Here is a 22,832-nt window from a genome sequence, read left to right on the forward strand (position 1 = left end):
AAATGGTGAATTACTGGGTAAATATTCATCCATGACATTAACATTCTTCCATCACCATTTATGAGTGTCTGGAAAAAAAAAAAACTTTCAAAGAAACTTTTATTCAATATTAATAATTCCAACCATCTGTAAGTAATTGTTTTGTATAAATGTATTTATTATTTAACATTTAGTTATTTATTTATTTCAAGAAATACTGTTTTTTTTTTCTTCTGGTAAATATTCCTTAAAATAGTGTTTTAATATGAATTGTAGTAGTAGTAGTAGTAGTAGTAGTAGTAGTAGTATCATTACAGTAATCTATTTCTATCAGTTTCAAGTTAAACTGGACTTTTATTTTGATGGGTTGACGTAAAGAAGTTTCTGTTTGTACATATGACAATAGTTATTCTCTAAAGAAACGGTGAAATGCTCATTAAGTGTTCTAGAGATTGTTGCCTCAAAACATGAGTACATGAAAACAGTACATGAAAACAAAACAGTGTGTCTGCACCAGTCATTCACACAGAGACATGCAGAACATGCAGGATTCGTCTTTAAATGGTGTTTTTGTAACTTAATATTCAGACACTAGTCCATATCATGTTTTAACTGAAGTGTACTGACCTGCTTTTGATTTATTCGTCCAAAATATGGCAAATACCATGAGATTCCACACTATACAGCAAATTGCTTATTTATGACTAGATTTCACAGTTTTGTTCATTATTTCCGCATCGTGGAAATCACAGGGCTTTAAAAAATGACCTTTTTATAGGTCAGGTTTGGTTAAAAGCATATGCTAATTGATTAAATATAAATATAGTCAGGCTTGTTTTTAAAGAATCAGACTGGTTAAATGTAACCTGTCATCTCTGAAGTGCTTTTTGCTTAAGCGTGTTACTTTAAAATAGCTGAAGTTGGTATCAAACCAGGCTCTTGTCCTCAGAGATAATGCAGCATGAGGTCAAGGGTTTGTATGAAGAGTGCTCTCAACCTCATCACATGATCTCTTAACTAGTAACCCGCTCCATTCTCGGGCTACTAATGGACTGACTTACTGACCCGCGTTTGTGTAAAGAGCCAGATAGTGTGGGTATTTTTATGTCAGGTGATATCTTGTATCTGTATTTGGCAAATACGTGTTAAAAGAGACAAGTTACATAAGAAGGACTTCGCATATCACATCCAGAGATGACCTGCTAATGGGGGCGGTATGCGAGGATGAGGATCTCTTGGTGTTAGTAATGCATAATGCAAATGGATTAAAGACTACAGAGGTTAAATGCATATACTACGTTTATCTAATTATAAATATCTGCATCAAAGTGAGAAGAAGATATGATATAGTATATCATTTGTTGATTTGGTATAAACACTTTAGTATAGAGAACAGTACTCACTATTAACTACTTGCTTATTAGCATGCCTATTCATAACATGTTAGCTATTTATTAGTACTTATAAAGCGCATATTCTACATCCCTAATCCTACCCAATACCTAAACTTAAAGGGGTCATCGAATGCAAAGTTCACTTTTACATGTTGTTTGAACATTAATGTGTGTTGGTTATGTACAAATCCCTATAATGATAAAAATCCATGCAGTGGTTTTTAATTGATCTGTAAAAATAATATCCCCTTTTTCAAATCGAGCCATTCTCAGATGCCTGTCGTTGTGGCGTCACACCGACAGAGGCCACTCCCACGAGAGTTGATTGACATGAGCGTCTTACCTCAGATCAGTTGTAACAGTCCAACCTCCATGTTTTGATGCCGGAGCAGGGATGTAAGTTAAACAAGAATTGAGCAATTGAGGTGTTGTGTTGCTGGATGTAATAATGAATGTAGTGGTCGTCATTTACTCACGACATCTGAGCTACTGAAGATGCAGTAGATTACGTTTGGTTGTGAAGGGAATGCGCCTCCCGATTTAACGTTACATATATCCGTCTATGTTGAGTATAAGGGTTTTTTTATGAATCTTTGTGATCGCCTTTCCTAATAATGTGCTAGTTAGCAAGTTTAGCGGCTAAATGTGGCTAAAGTAAACAGGCTCGTCGCCAGTGTTGCCAACTTTTTTCAATGGAAAGTAGCTAAACCCCACTTGAAAAGTCGTCAAATGTCGCTAAATGACGTCATACGCTCATTAGCGTACCTTGCATTGTCTTGCGTCTCTGTGCTCACATACTGCTATTTAATGCAGCCAAATTCAATAAAACTGTTTTCATTTATATATTTCATAGATATATTGATATATTTTACGGTTTCCTTTGTCAGACAACGGGGTAAATATGAAATAGTGACTGAAACGCGGCCCATTAGGACTACATAACCAGCTCTCGAAGATATTTATCTACACTAAAATCTTGATTCATAATCACGACATTGTCTAATGAAATAAAATACACATACGATTAAGACAATGGCTGTGCTGTGATTTCGGCTATACTTGCATGTAAAATAGAGTTAGAAGCATCAGAATATCTTTTTTTATCTGAAAGTGCTGCTTCTCTGCCGCTCACTGAACAGAGCAGACGCAGATAGAGAGAGAGGGAGAGCGCGCGCGCGGGGAAAGCACGACTTTGCGCTCGCGCGGCAGTACCAGAGAGTCTCATAAACTAAATAAGGTTTGTCCAAGAAGTCGCTAGATTTGTCCCTAGGCGCTTTTTCGAAAAAAAGTCGCCAGGGGGGTCTGAAAAGTCGCTAAATCTAGCGACAAACTCGCCAAGTTGGCAGCACTGCTCGTCGCTCTACTGCGAGAAGAGAGAGGCGGGGCGAGCAGAGCTCATTTGCATTTAAAGCAGCCTCGACCAGAATGGGATGATTTTTGCAGAGCTGATTTAGGCAAGGTAAAAAGGGTGTTGTTTTACACAGCCATTGAGAATTTTTAACCAAAGTATATTAGAGACTTTTTGTTAAGACCATAAAGAATCATATCAACTTGTGGAAAATGGGCATCTGATGACCCCTTTAACAACTACTGTAACTACTAATGAACAGTAAATTAGTAGTTTGAGGCAAAAGTCATAGTTAAGAAAATATCGACACACGTGTGTATCATGATATTTTGTTTGGCGTATCATTTTTATTATTTTTATTTGGCATATTGTTTTGTTTGTATCGTATCGCCAGATTCTTGGCAATACGCAGCCCTATTTGTTAATAGCGAGAATTGGACCTCATAAAGTCATAAAGTAAGAAATTGACAGTGAAGACACTTCTGTGAGCTCCTATTTAATATATCTATAAGTAATTCTTAACATGCAGAGCATGTTTATGTCTTAATATATTGGATAAATTATTACACACAATTTTTATATCACAAGTTGTAAATTGTATTATTTAACATTAATTATAGATAATTGACTGTAGGAGTAAATGGTAAATCATTTGATTACTTTAGTTTGAGTGGATGTTGTTTTTCGTCTGTTTACAGGTTCTGTAGTTACTTATACCTGACAATTTATTAGGAAATACTCAATTTGTTAAACTTTTTGTGGAAACATCTTTTTAATAATCATAATGATTTTTTTTTTTCTCCTGTGTCTTTCACTTACTCTAAGCCATAACTGTGATAGGAAATTATTAGCACAAAAAATAATATGCAGTAGTGAAGGATTAATTATTTCTGTAATGTTTGTTTGGTCAGTCACAAGATTCAATCCTGTTTGATGATAAATAAATATAAAATCTACACTACCAGTCAAAAGTTTTTAAACAATAAGATTTTTAATTTTTTTTTTTTTTTAAGGAAGTCTCTTCTCAGAAGGCCTGCATTTATTTGATCCAAACTACAGCAAAAATGGTAAATTTTAAATATATTTACTATTTAAATAACTGTTTTCTATCTGAATATATTTTAAAATGTAATTTATCTGTAGTACATGATCCTTCAGAAATCATTCTAATATTCTGATTTGCTGCTTTAAAAAAAACATGTATTATTATTATTATTATGTCGAAAACAGCCAAGTAGAGGTTTTTGGGGTTTTTTTAGATTTTAAAGCATCTTTGCTAAATAAAATATTAATTTCTATAATTTAATTTAGAATATAAGTCCAAGCTTTTGAACGATATAGTGTATAATATTACAAAAGCTTGGAAGTCTTTGGATATTTCTATTCATCAAAGAATCCAGAAAAAAAGTGCTCAACTGTTTTAAATATTGATAATAATAAATACTAATAATAATAAATGTTTCTTGAATAGCAAATTAGCATATTACAATGATTCCTGAAGGATCATGTGACACTGAAGAATGGAGTAATGTTGCTGAAAATTCAGCTTTGATCACAGGAATAAATTACATTTTGAAAAATATATTCAGATAGAAAGCAGGTTTTTTTTAAATAGTAAAAATATTTCACAAAATTACTGTTCTTGCTGTATTTTAGATCATATGCACGCATGGTGAGCAAAAGAAACTTCTTTTTAAAGCATTTAAAATCTTACCTGACTGGTTAAAAACGTTTGACTGGTAGTTTATATCTGCATTTTAAAAATATTTTTAATATATACACACCCTAGGAAATGTATAGCTCAAACATTAGTATTTTAAAATGTCTATAATTAAATATATTTATTATATATAATCATATTATAACAGAGTCCACATTTACACCTCTACTTCAGCTTTAGCTGCTCTGGTTTACTATTAAAATTTGGTATTTCGGTGCTGCTAATGTTGTTGACTTCCTTGTGATTATATTGCTTGTGCTTTTCCTCATTTGCATTCCACTTTGGATAAAAGTAGCTGCTAAAAGATTAAATGTGACGTAATGAAAGTGCTTAACGAAAGATGATGTTTGATTAGAGACAACAGTGTAAACAGCGTTGAGGTGGAATGAGGGAGACGGTTAAAAAATAATGCTAAACCAACACAAATTGCTTTGAGAAAAATGCCATATGAACAAAAGAACAGAACAACATGAGAATGAAGTATAATGCAGAGCACTGGAGTTTGCCTGGCCGCTGCAGTTCTGTCCCACGAGGTCCGTTTCTCCTCTGCAGAACACAGTGGCCCGTCTTAATGTGCATGTCAGCCGCGGAGCGCTTTAATACTTGTGTTTTCGGAGGGGCTTGTCAAAGCTAACCAGAGCTCTGGAGTCTTGTTAGAAACCCAATTCCTCTTCAATTTAGGGCCTCGGCTCACCAGGGCCCACCTAACCAGACTCTGTTAGACGCATTTGTTGGTGAAATTGAGCTGCACGGGCGATTGCAGCGGGGCATTTAGAGGCAGCGAGGGAATGAGTGAAGGTGTTTGAGATGCAAGTCAGGTCCACGAAAGACTCGCAGGAGTAAATCTCTGTTAATAAAGTTCTGAGAGAAAACCTCAGAAACCCGGGACCAGTTCTCATGCTTGAGAGAAGGAGAGAGAGAGATGTCTCGTTCACTTCATATGCATAGTTGTGCTTTGGTGAGATGAAAAGATCTGATGTAGAGTATTTTAAGACGTCTCGTCTTGCGCCGTTCTCGGTTTCACCTTCGGCCTGTTGCGGAGCTGCACGTCTCGCATAATGTCAGTAATTATATCTGTAAAACAAACACGTGCTCTTCGTCTGCCAAATATTTACTGTCTTCACGCAACAGCGTAAGTGCACAAAAACACAACATGGAGAGTAACAAGACAGATGTGAATCCGTGGAACTGTTTAATTTTAATATAATTTCAGCATAATATAAATCTACATCTGCATCTTAACTCAAGATACTATCAAATGTGTTTCTAAGAGACTTTTTTAATATTATTATTAACATTATCAGGCAACACAAAGCTGTTTCTTGATTTGAAACAATATTACTCTTTCAAACATGCAGAACTAAGAAATATTTATTAAGATATTTATTCTAAGGAAAAATGACTGGAAAAAGTGTAGAGAATTAAAAAAACATGAAGTGTTTGTCATGTTCTGACCATAAAGAATAGTTTCACATTGTAGCAAAAATCTGTCTTTACCTTGAAAGAAATAAAAATTTGGCATTTATCGTGACAAATTATCGTGATCATTTTTTGGCCATGTTTCCCAGCCCTGTGTTCGCCTACCAAATATTTACCATCTTCAAATAACAGCATATGTGCACAAAAACACAACATGGAGAATAACAAGAATATAATGACAGGTATGAAACTGTGAAACTGTTTCATTTCAACATAACATAAAATACAACTGATAATGCACATTTATTGATAATGTCATGTAGGGCTGGGTGATAAATTAATAACGATAATTATCACGCTAATATATATTTCTTTGATAAATGATAACAAGAGTTTGATAATGTTTGATATAATGTTTATGCGACAAAGGTGGAACGAAAGAGCACTAGTCATTTGAATCACGCCATTCGGACCGTTTATCCACTCGGTTCGACGGCAGAGAGCGGTGCAAACTTACTAGAGCAGATGTTTACTCTGATGCGATCACTAAACAGTGCTGTGCTATCCAATGTGAAACGCTTGCATTCAGCGAAGAACACAAATAGCTCTATTTATAGCCAGATGATACAGGAGAGACACTGTGCGCAACGATACAGTCAGAAGGCTTTTCAATCTATAAATCGACATAATTTACCATAGATTTGCTGTACTAGCACCAACTGCACCCTGGTATTATGTCAGAAATGTGGGTATTTGTGTTGAATTTTATTAGATTATTAATGTAGACATGTATTAAATGTGTTAAAGGAGGAGTAATGGAATATAATTACAATATTTTTTGATTATGCTATTGTGTTTATGCAAATACTAAATGCATTTAGATTACTACAAATGCATAGAAAGGTGCTATATTTGTGGTTTTAACTGTTTATCATGACGTAAATGTATACTACTATGGAAGAACAATGGTTAATATAAAGAAAAATAAATAAAAATGAGGTTGCTACCATTTTTACAGATATTAGTGATTTTGATAATGTACATACATCTACATCTGCATCCTAACTTAAGTTACTATAAAATGTGTATTTCTAAGAGACAAAAAAAAAAGTTATATTATTATTAATATTATGAAGCAACACAAACCTGTTTCTTGATTTGAAACAATATTACTCTGAATATAATTATATAATTATATATAACATAATATTTTTTTTCTTATTAATTTTAATTTATTTTGTTAAGGAAAAATGACTGGAAAAGTGTAAAGATTGAAAAAACTTTGTACTTTTCTGACCATAAAGAATAGTTTGAAACCACAATTACCCATGTAGTTTTTAAAACTTTAACAATGGAGCAAAAATCTGCTATTAAACTAAAATGTGACATTTATCGTGATAATTATCGATATCGACTGATGAGAAAAATTATTGTGATAATTTTTTTTTTTTTTTTGGCCGTATCACCCAGCCTAATGTCCCTATGTATATATATATATATATATATATATATATATATATATATACAACTAATAAAATATAGGCTCTGTAAGGTTGTAAAATGTGTTTTCTTGCCCCTAAAATATATTTTGAAATGGTTTAGTTTTAATCTTCATATACAACATTTATTTTCAGATTCAAAAATATATTTAATTAAGCTTCACTGTTTACAACATATGTGTAGCATATATTTAATGTTTATGTATTTATTTTTCTGTATTTTTATGTTGTATTTTATTTATTTATTCATTTATTTATTTATTTATTTTATTAATTGATTGATTGTTTGCATGATTGCAGTATGGGATATTTTTGGATTTGATCTGGAGTTCAGAGAGCAGACTTAATTTGGCATTAGAGTAGTACTGATGTTCTTTTCCAGATGCATATGAGGAAAATAAAATTTTGTTTGACTTTGCACTATTGGTAAAACATTTTAGTTTCATTGATTTTGTATGAAACTTGATGTCCTAGTAGATATTTATCTGTAATGTGGGCATGTTGTGATAAAGCAGAACATGTAGTGTTAGTGTTTGTTAATCTACAGCGTGGATGGCTTTGTATTCATATTCAGTTTGATGTTTATTCATGTGCTGTCATACAATATTTATACATTTCATGCATATTTAAGTGACTCTGCTATATTGCTAAATTTTTTTTTTCTGTTCTTTTCATTTATTTCATAATCTTAGTATTAATGCTCTGGTGATTCGTCATTACAAAATCAACATCACCTGCACTTTCTGTTCTCAGGAATTGATTTCAACACTGATTTAAGAGATGTATAATTGGTGCAGACAATTCAATTCCCTCCAAACACAGAAACATTCCTTCATCACCTCACAGAACTCATTTTCTCCTTATATTAAATGAAACTGTTTAAAACAGTACGGCCTTGCAGAGAACGAATAAGGAAAACATGCATTCCGTGTTACAGTAGTAGACCTTGCATATACAGACCATTATGAGAGAATCTCCGCTTTGAGAGAGAAATGTAGCTTTCAAGGACATATCACTTAAGCTGAGGAAGACTAAGAAGAAATTTAGGTCTCTCCTCAAACAAACAAATAGAAATTGTGATTTTTTTTTTAAATCATATTTTAAAGCTTGTCCTTGCACAATTAGGCAGTCAGTGTTGCTATGATTTCTTTTTTTTTTTTTGACATTTTTGGCTCAGGAATAGACCTCTGTCTATCTATCTATCTATCTATCTATCTATCTATCTATCTATCTATCTATCTATCTGTGTATTTTAGTTATAATATATAACATACATAACATTTTAAAAACATGTTTTTTTTCATGCTGATAATATAAGTTTACCTCTATAGACTAAAAACTTGCAGATCTGGATACCATTAAGCAACAATGGTAATATGCAGCAAGCAGTGTTATTTAGTATTGTTGATTATAATATTATGTTTGTGTGTGTGTGTGTGTGTGTGTGTGTGTTTTAATTTTTTTTTTAAATATTATTGAATCTGCTTTTATTCTCACATGTTTGGATTTCTTTTAAATTTTTTTGTTATATATTTGGCAAAAAATGTAAATTATTTTATTTTAACATTGTATTATATTATATTGTATTTCTATTATATTATGTATTGTTATAATGATAGTTTTTGCATATTGATAATGTTAGTTGGTAGTATGCAGCAAGCAGTGTTATTTTAGTATTGTTAAGATACTATTTTACTATATATATATGTATATATATATATATATATATATATATATTTTATATTAGAATATTTTTATATATTTAATAATAATAATAGTGTGTGTGTGTATATATATATGTATGTATGTATATGTATATATATATATAAAATGTTTTGCATACTGATAATTTAGATCGATAGCATGCAAGCAGTGTTATTTTAGTTAACCTTTTGATTAAGCTTTTATTCTCATTTTCAGGTTTCCTTTTAAATTTTTGTTAAAGATTTGGCAAAAAAGTTTTTCTTTTCTTTTCTTTTCTTTTTTTTTCAATATTTAGTTATTCATTTATTTAAACATACAGTATTATATAATATATAAATATTATTATTATTATTATTTAAAAAAAAATGTTTTTGCGTATTGATAATGGTGGTATGTGGCAAGCAGTGTTTTTTTGTTTTTTTTTAATTACCTTTTTTTCTTTTTTTTTTCCTTCTCATTTTCAGGATTCCTTTTTTTCGGGATTTTCCTCATTTACTTAATTTTGCCAAAAAAAGTATATTTATGAACTAAACTAACTAAAATAAATTGATGATATGTTATATCATAATTAAACTAAACACATAATGGCGCTTTTTTTTTTTTTTTTGGTCAAATAATTTGATGTATTAGCATGGAAATGATCTAATTAGTCATTAGCTGGTTAGAATGTGATTGTTGTGTATTGTTTTGAGAGCAGGACGTTCTTTCATCCAAGCGCTTGATTAGAGAGAGATGTGAGCGCTTAAATCATGTGTGGCAGAGTTCAGCTGGATTCTTTCTGAGTTCTCTTTAATAACGTCTCTGAAATGCTGTGGCCACTGAGGCGTCTCCTCTCATTTTTTCCCTCCGTTCGAATGTAGCGGTGATGCAGCATAGCGACCAGCAATTAAACTCCCCAATTGGAACTCAGTCAAGCGTAACCCGACAAGCATGGCGTGTTTTCGTGCTTCTTTTTTTCAGTGACAGGACATCATATTTTCGTGTAAGCACCTTGTTCTGTCATGTCTTGGTTTCTCGGGCTCTAAGAATGATGATGGTGTCTGAGGATAAGCTTAAAAATGTGATCAAGTGTCATGGAGTTTGTAGTCTCTCAGTGCACAAGTGGAGGATGAGAGCGTGTGGGAGGAGCTGCGGCGGTAAATATAGACGTACTGACAGATCCAGAGAGAACCAGGGGACAAATGAGAGTCCATAGAAAGAGATGAGATGGAAGTGAAAAATATAGAGAGAGGAAAAAAATACAATAGAAAGGAATGCAATAAAAAAAATGAAGCCCAAAAGGAAATGGTATTGCTCAGAGGTTGCCCTTTCATAGCTCAAGAGACTTAAAAAGAATGTTTCACAGAAAAATAAAAATCCTGTCATCATTTACTCACTATCATTTTCTAGGGGTCAACTGATGTGTTTGTCAGGGCCAAAACCAATTATTACACATCAAGTAGGCCGAGAACTGATATATAAGTCTGGTGTAAAAATGAAAATTGATGTCAAAATTAAGAATAACAAGGGTTCTGATAAAAACTTTTTTAAATGCTTTTTTAAATAAATTATTTGACCATACCAATAACCGATAAACAGTAAATAAATCTAATGTTTACACCAGATATATTCAGGTTCAAAATATCAGTTATCGGTCTACTTAATCTGTAATTATCGGTATCAGTATGGTTCTCGTATCGGCCATAAGAATAACAAGGGTTCTGACAAAAACTTTTTTTAAATGCTTATAAATGATTTAATTGGCAAATCGGTTTTGAAAATGACCAATACAGATGATCACACCAATAACCGATAAACGGTAAAAATTTTCATTTTTACACCAGAGATAGGTTCAAAAAATCGGTTATTGGCCTACTTAATCTGTAATTATCGGTATGGTTATCGGTATCGGGCATAAGAATAACAAAGGCTCTGACAAAAACTTTCTTTAAATGGTTTTAAATGATTTTATTGGCAAATCAGTTTTGAAAATGACTGATACTGTTAACCATAAATATGCATAAAATCAGTGCAGATAATCGTTCGACCCCTAGTATAAAGGAGACCTTGAAGTCCAAAAAACATCAATGTATTTAAGTATCGATGAGATACTATTAGTGTTTATTAATAGTTTGAATTTGAGTTTTTACTACATTATTGTAATGCAAAAAAGTCTAAAAATGTATTGAAATGATCTGTTATAAAGTATGTCATGCCTTTAATGCTTTACGCTACATAGTTGTGTTACTTTTTTTTTCTGTTGTGACAAAATTAAATTACTAAAATTGTGACAAATTAAATTAAATGAATAAAAAATATTTCAAGTTCCATAAATTGTCAAAAAAAAAAAAGTGGTTGAAATGCAAATAAATAAATGTTAGTACATTTTTGTTTTCTCTCTCTCTCTCTCACACACACACACACACACACACACACATAAATATAAATATATATATATATATATATGTGTGTGTGTGTGTATGTATATATATATATATATATATATATATATATAATTTAAATAAAATGTGTGTGTGTTAAAAATATTGGTTATCGGTCTACTTAATCTGTAATTAATAAGAATAACAAGCTGAAGAGTGGAGTAATGATGCTGAAAATTCAGCTTTGCATCACAGGAATAAATTATATTTTAAAGTATATTAACACAAACTGTTATTTTAAATTGTAATATTTCATGAAGTTGCTGTTTTTTTTTCCTGCATTTTTGACCAAATAAATGCAGCCTTGAAGAACCTAAGAGACTTCTTTAAAAAACATAAAAAATCGTACTAATCCCAAACTTTTGAATGGCAGTGTAGATTATATATAGAAAGAGAGATATAGATAGACAGATTCTAATCATTTATTCTACAGTAACTATATATGAGTCTTGATTTAAACGTGACTAGCACAGATCATTTGATCTCGGAAGAATTCTGTGGAAAATATTTTGATAAATTGAAGATGATGAATTATTAATCATCCTATTTAAGACACAAGGTCCCAAAAATGATCCCGAAAAATGTCTGCTATGTGTGCCTTTTCTAAACATTTTTCAGTTTTCAATAATGGTTTCCATGTCTAAAGTGCGTGTGGTGTAAATTTGGCTCTTCTTTCAGGGTCGTCAGTGTTAATGACCCCTGCGGCGTGTGCGAACGAGCTCTTGATTAACAGATGCGGCGTGATGTCTTTTAAGCAGCGTGTTTGTAACAGATTCTTCGGGCCATAACAACACTGCATAACCTAAGCATTTCTAGTAAGCAAGTTTTAGGAACACAACCACACACACAATGCAGATCTTTCATGGTTATTTATTTATACATCTTGGAGTCATATTTCAAATATATTTTTCCTCTAAAATAGTTCATTACATGACAGAGAATATACAACATCCAGCACTACAAGTTGCTCTCTCACTTGTGCACCGGTATATCTAAAAACAAACAAATAAACATACAAACGAAAAAAACTAAACAAAAACAGAAACTCTTTCTCTGGTCTGAACGCTTTGCATACGGCAGAACAGCCGATCAGAGCCGCGCCGCCCGCAAATAATCAATTCAACAGCCACCTACATTCTTCAGCAGTGATGGGATTGGTTTTATGAGCGCGGGTTGGTGACTTTCACAGACGGATCTTCAGGGTTTGTCAAGGGATTTCTTGTATTTTATTAAATGCACAGGTGAATCAATAACACACAAAAAAAATTATACTGATTATGCTTAGTTAAAAAAAAAAAAAAAATCAAATAGCAAATAAAGTCTCATGACAATTATATTTTTCTACCATGTTTGCATTAATGCAAAAAATAAAAACAAAAAAAATAATGTACATGAAAAAGTGTCATGCTTTTAACTAGTGCTTTGTTATACTAAGTTAGTGTATTATATTGATTTTTTTACTGTATTATGCAAATGCAAAATAAGTAAATAAATAAAAATAAATAAAATTTATATATTAAAAAAAAAAAAAAAAAAACTAAAATAGGCTTTATTTTTTAGTATGCTATCTCATTTATTTTTTAAAAGAAATACCTCAATAATATGTTTTTTTGTGAGATTCACCCATGTACGCATAAAATATTATGCAGCAATAACTAGCTAGGAGGGCATGTGGCAGTAAGATCCATAGTGAACCTTCACCAGTGCTTTCAATGGGAATCTAGTGACTTCCTCCAAGGAGGAAAAGGAAATGGCCATTCTTATGGTACATTCTACTGACGGCTACTTCTACTCACACAGATAATGCTACATGTGTTATTACGCTTCCTTCTCCGATCATATTTGAGTCATACTGTACATGTGGACATGATCAGAATATACTGGTAGCAGATGAGTCTCTGAAAAGTGACAAACAAAACGTGTCAAACTTCACAATTTGATTTTGGTAGCATGACAGTCAATAATAAAGTCACATTGGCCCCTGATCTGATATATTAAATGTGAATGCCACATGAAATATATTGCAACAAGATGTCTTCAACCCTCACATTTGGCTTTTACAGTCTGACAATGGCTACATTCACACAGCAATGCAATACGGGTGTCAGTCCAGTCTGTATAAAAAAAAAAAAAAAAAACAATTAAACTAATTAAAAATAAAAAAAAATAAATGTAAAAAAAAAAAAAAAAAAAATAAATAAATATAAAATAAAATAATTAAAATAAAATAAATAAATAAAATTAAAATTAAAATTAAAAAGTAAATAAACTCATTCTAGAGTCTGTTTTTATAAGTGTTTGGGAGGAAAAAATACTTTGAAAATAATCAAACCACATAATTTGAATATGAAATCTTTCAGAATTATCCAAAATGACAAACATTTTAGAACAAAAATTAAATTCTAAAAGATCCATTCAAACTTACGATGTTCTGTTCTATTCTGTCTATTCTGTCATGTGAATGTAGCCAGTAAAAAAAAAAAAAAAAACCCACATTGAATTTCCAACCATCAGTCACCAATTTCTACACATCCCTTGCTCTTCTGTGTTCATTTATTATATATTTTGGCTAATTTTACTATACTGATATTATTAAGCAAAGCTGTTCCATCATTTAACACATCATGCCATATTACAATGCAAAGAAGGCTGGCCAGTAAGTTCACATTCTAATTAGATTCACATTCATTTGCTTATCATCAGGGTTAATGGTGCACTTCCTGCGTTATTTGAGCTTATAACAATTAGACATTGATTTGCATGATAAAACTTCATCTTCATCACATATTGCACAGTATTTAGATCCCGTCTTTGCCTCAAACCGCAGACTTGTACACCAGATCCATTGAAATCAAAGAATCAGACATGATTTGAATACAAAAGAACAACACAAACGGTCACAGTCATGGATGACGGCTTCTGGATAATATCGAGATGTCACCAAACGCACATCGTGAACATCAAAAAGAATACATAATGTTCAACGCACATTATCCTGCAACGTAAAATGACACAACCCTCCATTATTTCACTCTCGTTTCGCTCTTGCGTTAAATCGAATCGTTCGTGTCCTGTAGTAGGTCCTACTAAACTTAGCATGGATTATAAACGATAGCTGATCATACATGACGTAGTGAAGGCATTGTGCAAGAGTTCAGAGCGTTTACGGTAACATACAGGAGGAACAGTATTACAGCCGCGGGAGTGTCTTTAACTGTAGGAGAACCTGGACTGGGGGTGAATTACTCCAGGCCCTGTCTCTGTTACCTATGGAATTACCTGAGGAGCAAGTCTATGATAATCTCTTCAACAGTGACAGACGTACGCCACACTAGGATAAATATGAACTGGTTAAATATGAGCGTGAGCAAATATTACAAGCCGGAAAATCATTATGTTGAATATTTTATGTTTGTAAACAGACTTACCTTAAAGCTCCACTGTGGATGGAACTACGAGTATGAGTAATACTAGAGCAAAGCAATTGAAATATATACTGTATATACGTTTGCACCATAACACCTAAGCATACGCAAATCTGATAAAGGACACTCGGACAGAGGCACAAATGGTTCCTTTTCATCATACGCTCTTAGTTTTCTGTGCCTGCCCTTCCTTTGCGACGATGACAGATGTGATGAAACGTACTTGAACTTTCAGAAAGGACCAAACACTAGTAGTCCTAGTAGTTTGCTTACACAACCAACAGTCACATATTGCTACTCAACTGTAACCATGTGCTTAAATGTTATTTTCTATGATGTGACATTTTAAAAAGGGTTGCCTACATTTCAAAGGTAAAATCATCCGTAACATATTGCATCTGAATCTTAAACCATTGGCATCTGTGACTTATGCTGCATTCCATTCGAAGTCAGATGTGGGATATTCCTACTTGATTTCGACTGCCTAAAGTTTGGAAGATGATGTGCAAGAACGTAAAATAGCAATGCTACCGTTTGCTGTACAGATCTTGATTGTCAACAAAGAAGTCCCTAGCAGCCAAACTGCTAGCCATTGTTCTGCAGGTGGATGATTATCATCTTAGATGATCATTTATCTGCAGATGTTTGCTAAACGTGTTGTATCATCACTTAACATAGGAACTCCGACCTATTTTGACCTTTTCATAGTTCTTAGAACTACTGGTGGAAGTTCTCAGGAACTAGGAACGCATTTAGTTTTAGGAACTCCAATTGGGGGAACTAAATTTGCTCGTACTTCAGCGTAGGGTCTAAAACATTTCTATAGGAACTACCAGTGAGGTAAGTATAAGCTGATTGGGCAAGTGCACAGGAAACGGCGGCTTCCCGGCATTTTTAAAAAGCTGTAGAAAAATATTTACTCCAGCAACAACGGAAAACAGCCTTAATAACGACATTTAGCTACCTGTTTTCTGCAGCGTTAGGCTTGATGATATGCAACACTGCATAAAAGTCGTAGGAGATTTAGGGGCCAGATTTACTAAACAGTAGTGATGGGAGAAATGAATGTTTTTGAAGCTTCGAATCAACTGGACCAACTGGTTCACAAAATGATTCACTGTTTCGAATCACTCGAAACAACACACGCTAGTGATGCCTGCTAGTAAAAAGTGTGTAAATGCAATAAAAAAATAAAAATAAAAACTAAATAAAAAGCATCTGAAATAATAAAATGCCATTTAATGTGACGTGTCTTTAATAATTATTGTTCATTTGCAGGGCTTGTCTAAACAGGCCAGTAACAGACTATTAACCTCTATTTGTCCTTAAAATGTCTACAAATTGATAACTAATTTGAGATCAGTGTTTTCACCACTGGGGGGTGATCTCAATGATCTCACGTGATTTGTTTTAATACTCTCCTCCCATAAATTTTGCACTTGAAAAGGATACTCCTATAAATGCATATAAAGGTCAGGCACAAAAATAACGGTCCACTCCTTTCTAGCGCTAATTCTTCACTGCACGTCTTTAGTAAATCCTGACAGTATCCTCACTATTTTAAAGGGTTAGATCACCCAAAAATTTAGAGTTGTATTTAAAAATTGTCCTGGCTCTTCCATGCTTTATAATGGCAGTTGGCGGGTGTTTTTGTTCAACAGTCCAAAAGAAGTCCAATAAGTTGCATCTATCCATAATAAAAAGTACCTCACATGGTTACCTTGCACTAACTGTTGCACATACAAACCTTTTCAGGTGAATGATGTATGCGTAGCCCATGTGCCTGTGAAAATATGCTAGTCTCGTAAAAAAAACAGTGTTTCTTTAACTAGTCTTCTCTTGACTTATATCGTAATCCTCCAATATTTATCTTTACAAATTCTCATTTTGTACTTCTAATTCATGACTGGTGTTTTGTTTTGTTCTCTTCTCTGCGCTTCTGCGTTCTTCACTTCTCACGTCATGCATCATCTGCCCGGAACGGCTTGCGTGTGTGACAACGCAAGGTAGATAAAAATGTTTATAACATTTTAAATATGGATATTTTTCTTACAAAAACGCATTCACTGCAGGAGGCCTTTATTCACCCCCTGGAGCCGTGTGAGGCACTTTTCATTATGGATGCACTTTATTGGACGACTTTTGGGCTGTTGAACAAAAACACCTTCCCACTGCCATTATAAAGCTTGAAAGAGCCAGGACAATTTTAATGTGACTGATACACCTAGGATGTTTTGAGGCTGAGTAAATCATGGGCTAATTTTCATTTTTGGGTGAACTAACCCATTAAAGCCAAAAGACTGTTTGCACTGGTGTAAGCTGTTAGTAAATCTGGCCCCATGTCAAATTTTCATGGTCTTTTAATCATGTAAATTGTGAGTTTACTTTCCATCTCCGTTAAAGTCGTCCATTTCCAGAACAACAATTTACTGATAATGTACTCACCCCCTTGTCATCCAAGATGTTCATGTCTTTCTTTCTTCAGTCATAAAGAAATTCCTTTTTGAGGGAAAACATTTCAGGATTTTTCCCCATATAATGGACTGATATGGTACGCCGAGTTTGAACTTCCAAAATGCAGTTTAAATACGACCCCAGCCAAGGAAGAAGGGTCTTATCTAGTGAAACGATCTGTTATTTTCGTAAAAATAATACAATTTATATCCTTTTTAATGTCAAGCGCTTCTCTTCCTGACCTCTGTTTTTTTTCCTGGTTTATGACAGTTAGGGTATGTTGAAAAACTCTCATGTTCTCCCTCAACTTCACAATTGTCCTATATGGCTGTTTTACCTTTTTTGTTAAGGGTGTTTGATGATCTTTGCATGTTCACGTTGCAAAGACTGGGTCGGAACTTCAGCAGCGACATAGGATGATTTTGAAATGATTTTCAAAGTTGAGGGAGAAAATACAGTCAGGGTTTTTTCGACATGGCCTAACTGTCTTGATCCAGAATACACAGAATTCAAGGAGAGCAAGATGAGTGTTTGAGATTAAAAAGTATTTAAATTGTATTTTTTTTTTTTTTAATTAAAATAACCGATCGTTTTGCTACATAAGACCTTTCTTCCTCGGCCGGGATCTTTACAACTGCATCTGGGATCGTTTGAAGCTGCATTTAAACTGCATTTTGGAAGTTCAAAATCAGGGCACCATATCAGTCCATTATATGGAGAAAAATCCTGAAATGTTTATTTTTATGTAAATTTCTTTACGACTGAAGAAAGAAAGACATGTACATCGTGGATGACAAGGGGGTGAGTACATTATCTGTAAATTGTTGTTCTGGAAGTGGACTTCTCCTTTAACACGAAAACAACGACACACAACAAACAGCTCTAATCACGACGTCCTCCATTCACCGTTCATGTTTGTAAATGCCTGCTGCCGGTGCGAATGCAACCAGGCAATGGCTCGAGGGGGGAAACTGGTTCTTTAGGAACCACCATTCTGACTAGTTTCTTGAACTGAGTTCTTAGAACTCTGGGGTGTGAAAGCGCCTATTGATGTATTTCATTTGCTTCAAAGTCAGTAACAGTGTGCATCTCACTAGATGGACTTCAAGTTTTCAATTTCTTCAACTGGCATTCTATTGCAATTTTCCAAGTAGGAAGCTGGAAAGTCTGACTTTGATGTAAATGGAATGCAGCATTCCTGTAGGATGTTTCAATGAGGAACATTGTGTCTTTTATATACTGTTTGCTCGCCAAACTTACAAAATAAAACACGTCTCAAGTTTGTCAATGGCAACCCTTGAAGAGCTTGCACACACATGCAGTTTCTCTCTAACACTATGCAAAATGATATTCTTGATCATCAAAGCCAAGAGTGGAGTTTGTCTGTCCAGAGGTGTCCATCTGTTGGAGTCCATGTGCCCATATCATATTCATTGCAGTCAGAGGCACGGTCCTATTGCTGAACGAGAACGACTGACCCAGTGAGTCAACATTTTCCCGGCAGTTTGACTGAAGCTAAAAGTGATCGTTCTCGTAAGTTGTCCAGGTGCTTTATGGTTCCTGTAGATTGAGGGTGAGGTAACTGATGCTCTTCTGGTCCAAAGTTCACATTGTGTCGTTTTCAGAATCAAATTCTACCCCGTAGCGAACTGAACGGCAATGCAGCAGTGGCACGCGGTTTCTGGTAAAGAAAGCCAAAGGACGAATAGTGTACAGCAAACCCAGACTGACGGAATACCACATAAAGGAACTGAAATAACTACAAAAAAAAAAAAAAAAAAAAAAAAAAGATATAAATTTGTGCTTCTTTAGTTTCACATTGTCATAGAAGTTGCAGTTGAAGTCCGTTTGTCCTTTCTGCAGCTTACTTTTCAACATATCATGTACACGTGCATGTACAGGTCATCAGTACCTTTGTGACCACCTGTTTCACTCATCCGTTCTGGTTCCTCTATTCCTTGCAATTTTAGTGTCTTAAGGAAATCACATCTCCATGCACTTGAGTCGGTGGAAAGAGTAGTAGTTCATTTGGGGAAAGGGCGTCCTTGTTGCTCTCTGTTCATCCTGTAAGCCCTCCGTCATCTTTGGTAATAATTGACACTTTGGTGTGTCGGATACATACACGGGCGATTGAGATGAAGACATATGGACAGAAATGCATAAAATCAACATAAGTTATGTTTATGTAAAACATAAAAGGTGCCACTTAGCAGATATAAGCTCAACAAGTGACCACAAAAGATGATGAGAAACCAAAGGAAAAGTAGACATGAGTGGTAAGGAGATGAGGGAATGAGAAACAGGAGGAAATGAAGGAGGCAGTAGCAGGTGGTCACATGTTGGGGCAGTTCTTATTGCTGCCGCGGGGGGCGTCCTACACTGGAGGTGTGTGTGCTCTCAGGGTTATCTGTATCATCTGAGGAGGAACGTCAGACAGATGGTGCCGAGCAGCTGGACGATCGCAGGAAGGAGGTGAAGACTCTGCTGTGTCCCAGACAGAACTGCTGTAAACATAAAGACAAACACTCTATTACACTCTTTACACAACAACTTCTTTATTGTTGTCCATTTGCAGAACAGTGGAAAAGAAACAAGAAGGCATTGTGGGAGTGAGTGGGATTCAAAGCTGCATGTCCTACATGAGCATCACAGCTCCGGAAGAAATTGCTTGGAAGTTGCTCTCTGATATTTCAGCAGACTTGAAAGATAAGTTCACTACCAGAATTTTTTTTTTTTGTTGTTTTTTAAACAGATAATGTACTTACCCTGTTGTCATCCAAGATGTTCATGTCTGTCTTTAGTCATAAAGAAATCGTTTTTTGAGGAAACATTTTTAGGAGTTATCTCCATATAGTGGACTTTAATGGTGCTTGCGAGTTTGAACCTCTAAAATGCAATTTAAATGCAGCCTCAAAGGGCTCTAAACAATTCTAGCCAAGAAGTAAGGGTCTTATCTAGCGAAACGGTCTGTCATTTTCTAAAAAAAATAAAATAAAAATGAATAAATTAGTGTTCTTTTTATTCTCAAATGCTCATCTTGTCTAGCTCTGCGATGCACATGTGTACTCTGTGTAATCCAGGTCAATATAGTTTGGGTACGTCGAAAAATTCCCATTTTATTTTCTCCTCCAACTTCAAAATCATTGCTGCAGAAGTACCAACCCAGTGTTTATAAAGTGAAAGGTCAAACGCCCTTTACAAAAAAAAAAAAAAAAAATGAGATTGGAGTTTTTCAACCTACCCCAACTGTACTGACCCGGATTACACAGAGTACGCATGAACACAGCAGAGCTAGACAAGATGAGCATTTGATTTTTTTTTTTCTTTTTTAAAGAAAATAACTGATCGTTTTGCTAGATGAGACCCTTATTCCTCAGTAGGGATCATTTAGAGGCCTTTGAAACTGCAATTTAAACGGCATTTTGGAAGTTCAAACTCACAGGCACCATAGAAGTGCACTATATGTAGAAATATCCTAAAATGTTTTCCTCAAAAAACAATTTCTTTACAACTGAAGACGGACATGAGCATCTTAGATGACAAGGGGATGAGTAAATTATCTGTATATTTTTGTTCCGGAAGTCAACTACTCTGATTACTACTGATTGGTTCACTCCAGAACAAACATTTCCTGATTTACTCACCCCCATGTCATCCAATATCTTCATGTTTGTTCATTTTTAAGTCGAAAAGAAATGAAGGTTTTTGCGGAAAACATTCAGGGATTTTCCTCCATATAGTGGACTTCAATGGTGGCCAACGAGTTGAAGGTCCAAATTACAGTTTGGAGACCTCTACACAATCTCTAGAATGAAAAAATTCCTTTTATATCGTCCTCTAACTTCAAAATCGTCCAACATCGTTGTTGTTTTTTTGCAAAGGGCGTTTGTTACCTTTTTTGCAAGAGGCATTTGTCTCTCTTTGTAAACACTAGGTCGGTACTTTGGCTTACGTCATGCAAGTCAAGTCACCTTTATTTATATAGCCCTTTTAACAATACAAATTGTGTCAAAGCAGCTTATAGCATTAAACAGGAAAATAGTGTCGATAATGCAAAAGGACAATAGTAAACACTTAATTTTCAGCTAAAAACAGTTCATCATCGATTCATTGATGTCATTGTCCTGTCCAGTTCAGTTCAAATAATATCTGTGCAATCAAGTTGATAATATTACCAGAAATTAAGTGTCCTGAAATAAGCAAGCCAGAGGCAACAGTGGCTCCAGAAATGGAGAAACAAAACTTAGGAGAAACCAGGCTCAACTGTCATCTTTCCAATGTGACTGCGTAATGTGTGAAGTCGAGCTAGTGCAAGACAAGCATTTGTTGTTAAAAAGTTAAAAATGTTTTTTTTTTTGTTTGTTTTTTTATAAGAAAATAACTGATAATTTCGCTAGATAAGACCTTTGTTCCTCGGCTGGGATCGTATAGAGCTCTCTGAAGCTGCACTAAAACTGCAGTTTGGACCTTCAACTTATTGGCCACCACTGAAGGTCCACTATATGGAGAAAAATCCTGGAATGTTTTCCTCAAAAACCTTCATTTCTTTTTGATTGAAGAAAAAGACATGAACATATTGGATGACATGGGGGTAAGTAAATGGTCAGGAAATGTTTTTTATTTCGGAGTAAATGGTGACTGCATTTTCATTTTTTGGGTGAACTATACCTTTGAAGGAACACATTACTACTTTATGGTACTAATGTGCACCTTTTAAGGGTAGATAAAGTAAAAAGCTGTCCTTTTTAAGGGTACATTATCTGTGACAGTGAATGTGACCTACGGCTTGCATTCTATACAAACTGAGAGCAGTACATGCTGAGAAGTGACTGGTTCAAGGCCTAAAGCATTGCAAATCTAATTCAAAGCACCCAAAATGGGGCAATTTACCTCAATATGTAGTTGATAAAATGCTTTTGTAAAGAAAAACATCTCTTAACCACACAATAGCTTCATGATCAGACCCCTTTCAGAAAGAAACTTCGTAAATGGTTTTGTGCTCCTGTCGAGTTTTGGCACAAAGGAGCGTGGGACACTGAAATAATGGATCAGACGAATGGGGTTACAGTGGCTGGCATCATCGTATGACTGAACCGGAGGCCGCAAGCGGTAATATCTATGAGCTACGGAAGATGGATGACCTGCGAGAGGACAATTACAAGTCATTACTTCTCAGAGGTAACGTTGAGTAATATCTTTCGGCACAGCTCGCAGAAAATGGCCTCAGATGATGATATGAGGGCTGGACCAAACATGCTTGTAGTGTTGTTTGAGAAGAAGACTTAAATCACGTGCACTTGCGCATTTATTTATGCATGCAAGCTGCCAACAAAATGGTTTAATAAATAAAGAGCAAGTATTGTATTTAAAAAAAAATCAATATGAATTTATATCAAGGATTTCTCTGGCTAGCAGGAAATCAATATATTCATAATAAAGCTTTTTATTCTTCCTTTTCAATAAAGAACAA

The 22,832-nt window shown here is 34.3% G+C and overlaps 1 protein-coding gene across 1 annotated transcript in view; it reads right to left on the bottom strand.

Moving 5' to 3' along the window:
* Positions 1–19,774: 19,774 nt before the first annotated feature.
* Positions 19,775–22,832, bottom strand: part of LOC127175035 (MAM domain-containing glycosylphosphatidylinositol anchor protein 1) — a 250,165-nt gene continuing 247,107 nt past the window's right edge. Inside the window, exon 18 of the mRNA XM_051125843.1 lies at positions 19,775–19,866. Coding sequence (XP_050981800.1) covers positions 19,775–19,866 — 92 coding nt within the window. The remainder of the gene's footprint in view (positions 19,867–22,832) is intronic.

The sequence above is a fragment of the Labeo rohita genome, chromosome 13 (genome assembly GCF_022985175.1).
Source record: "Labeo rohita strain BAU-BD-2019 chromosome 13, IGBB_LRoh.1.0, whole genome shotgun sequence".
Taxonomy (NCBI): domain Eukaryota; kingdom Metazoa; phylum Chordata; class Actinopteri; order Cypriniformes; family Cyprinidae; genus Labeo; species Labeo rohita.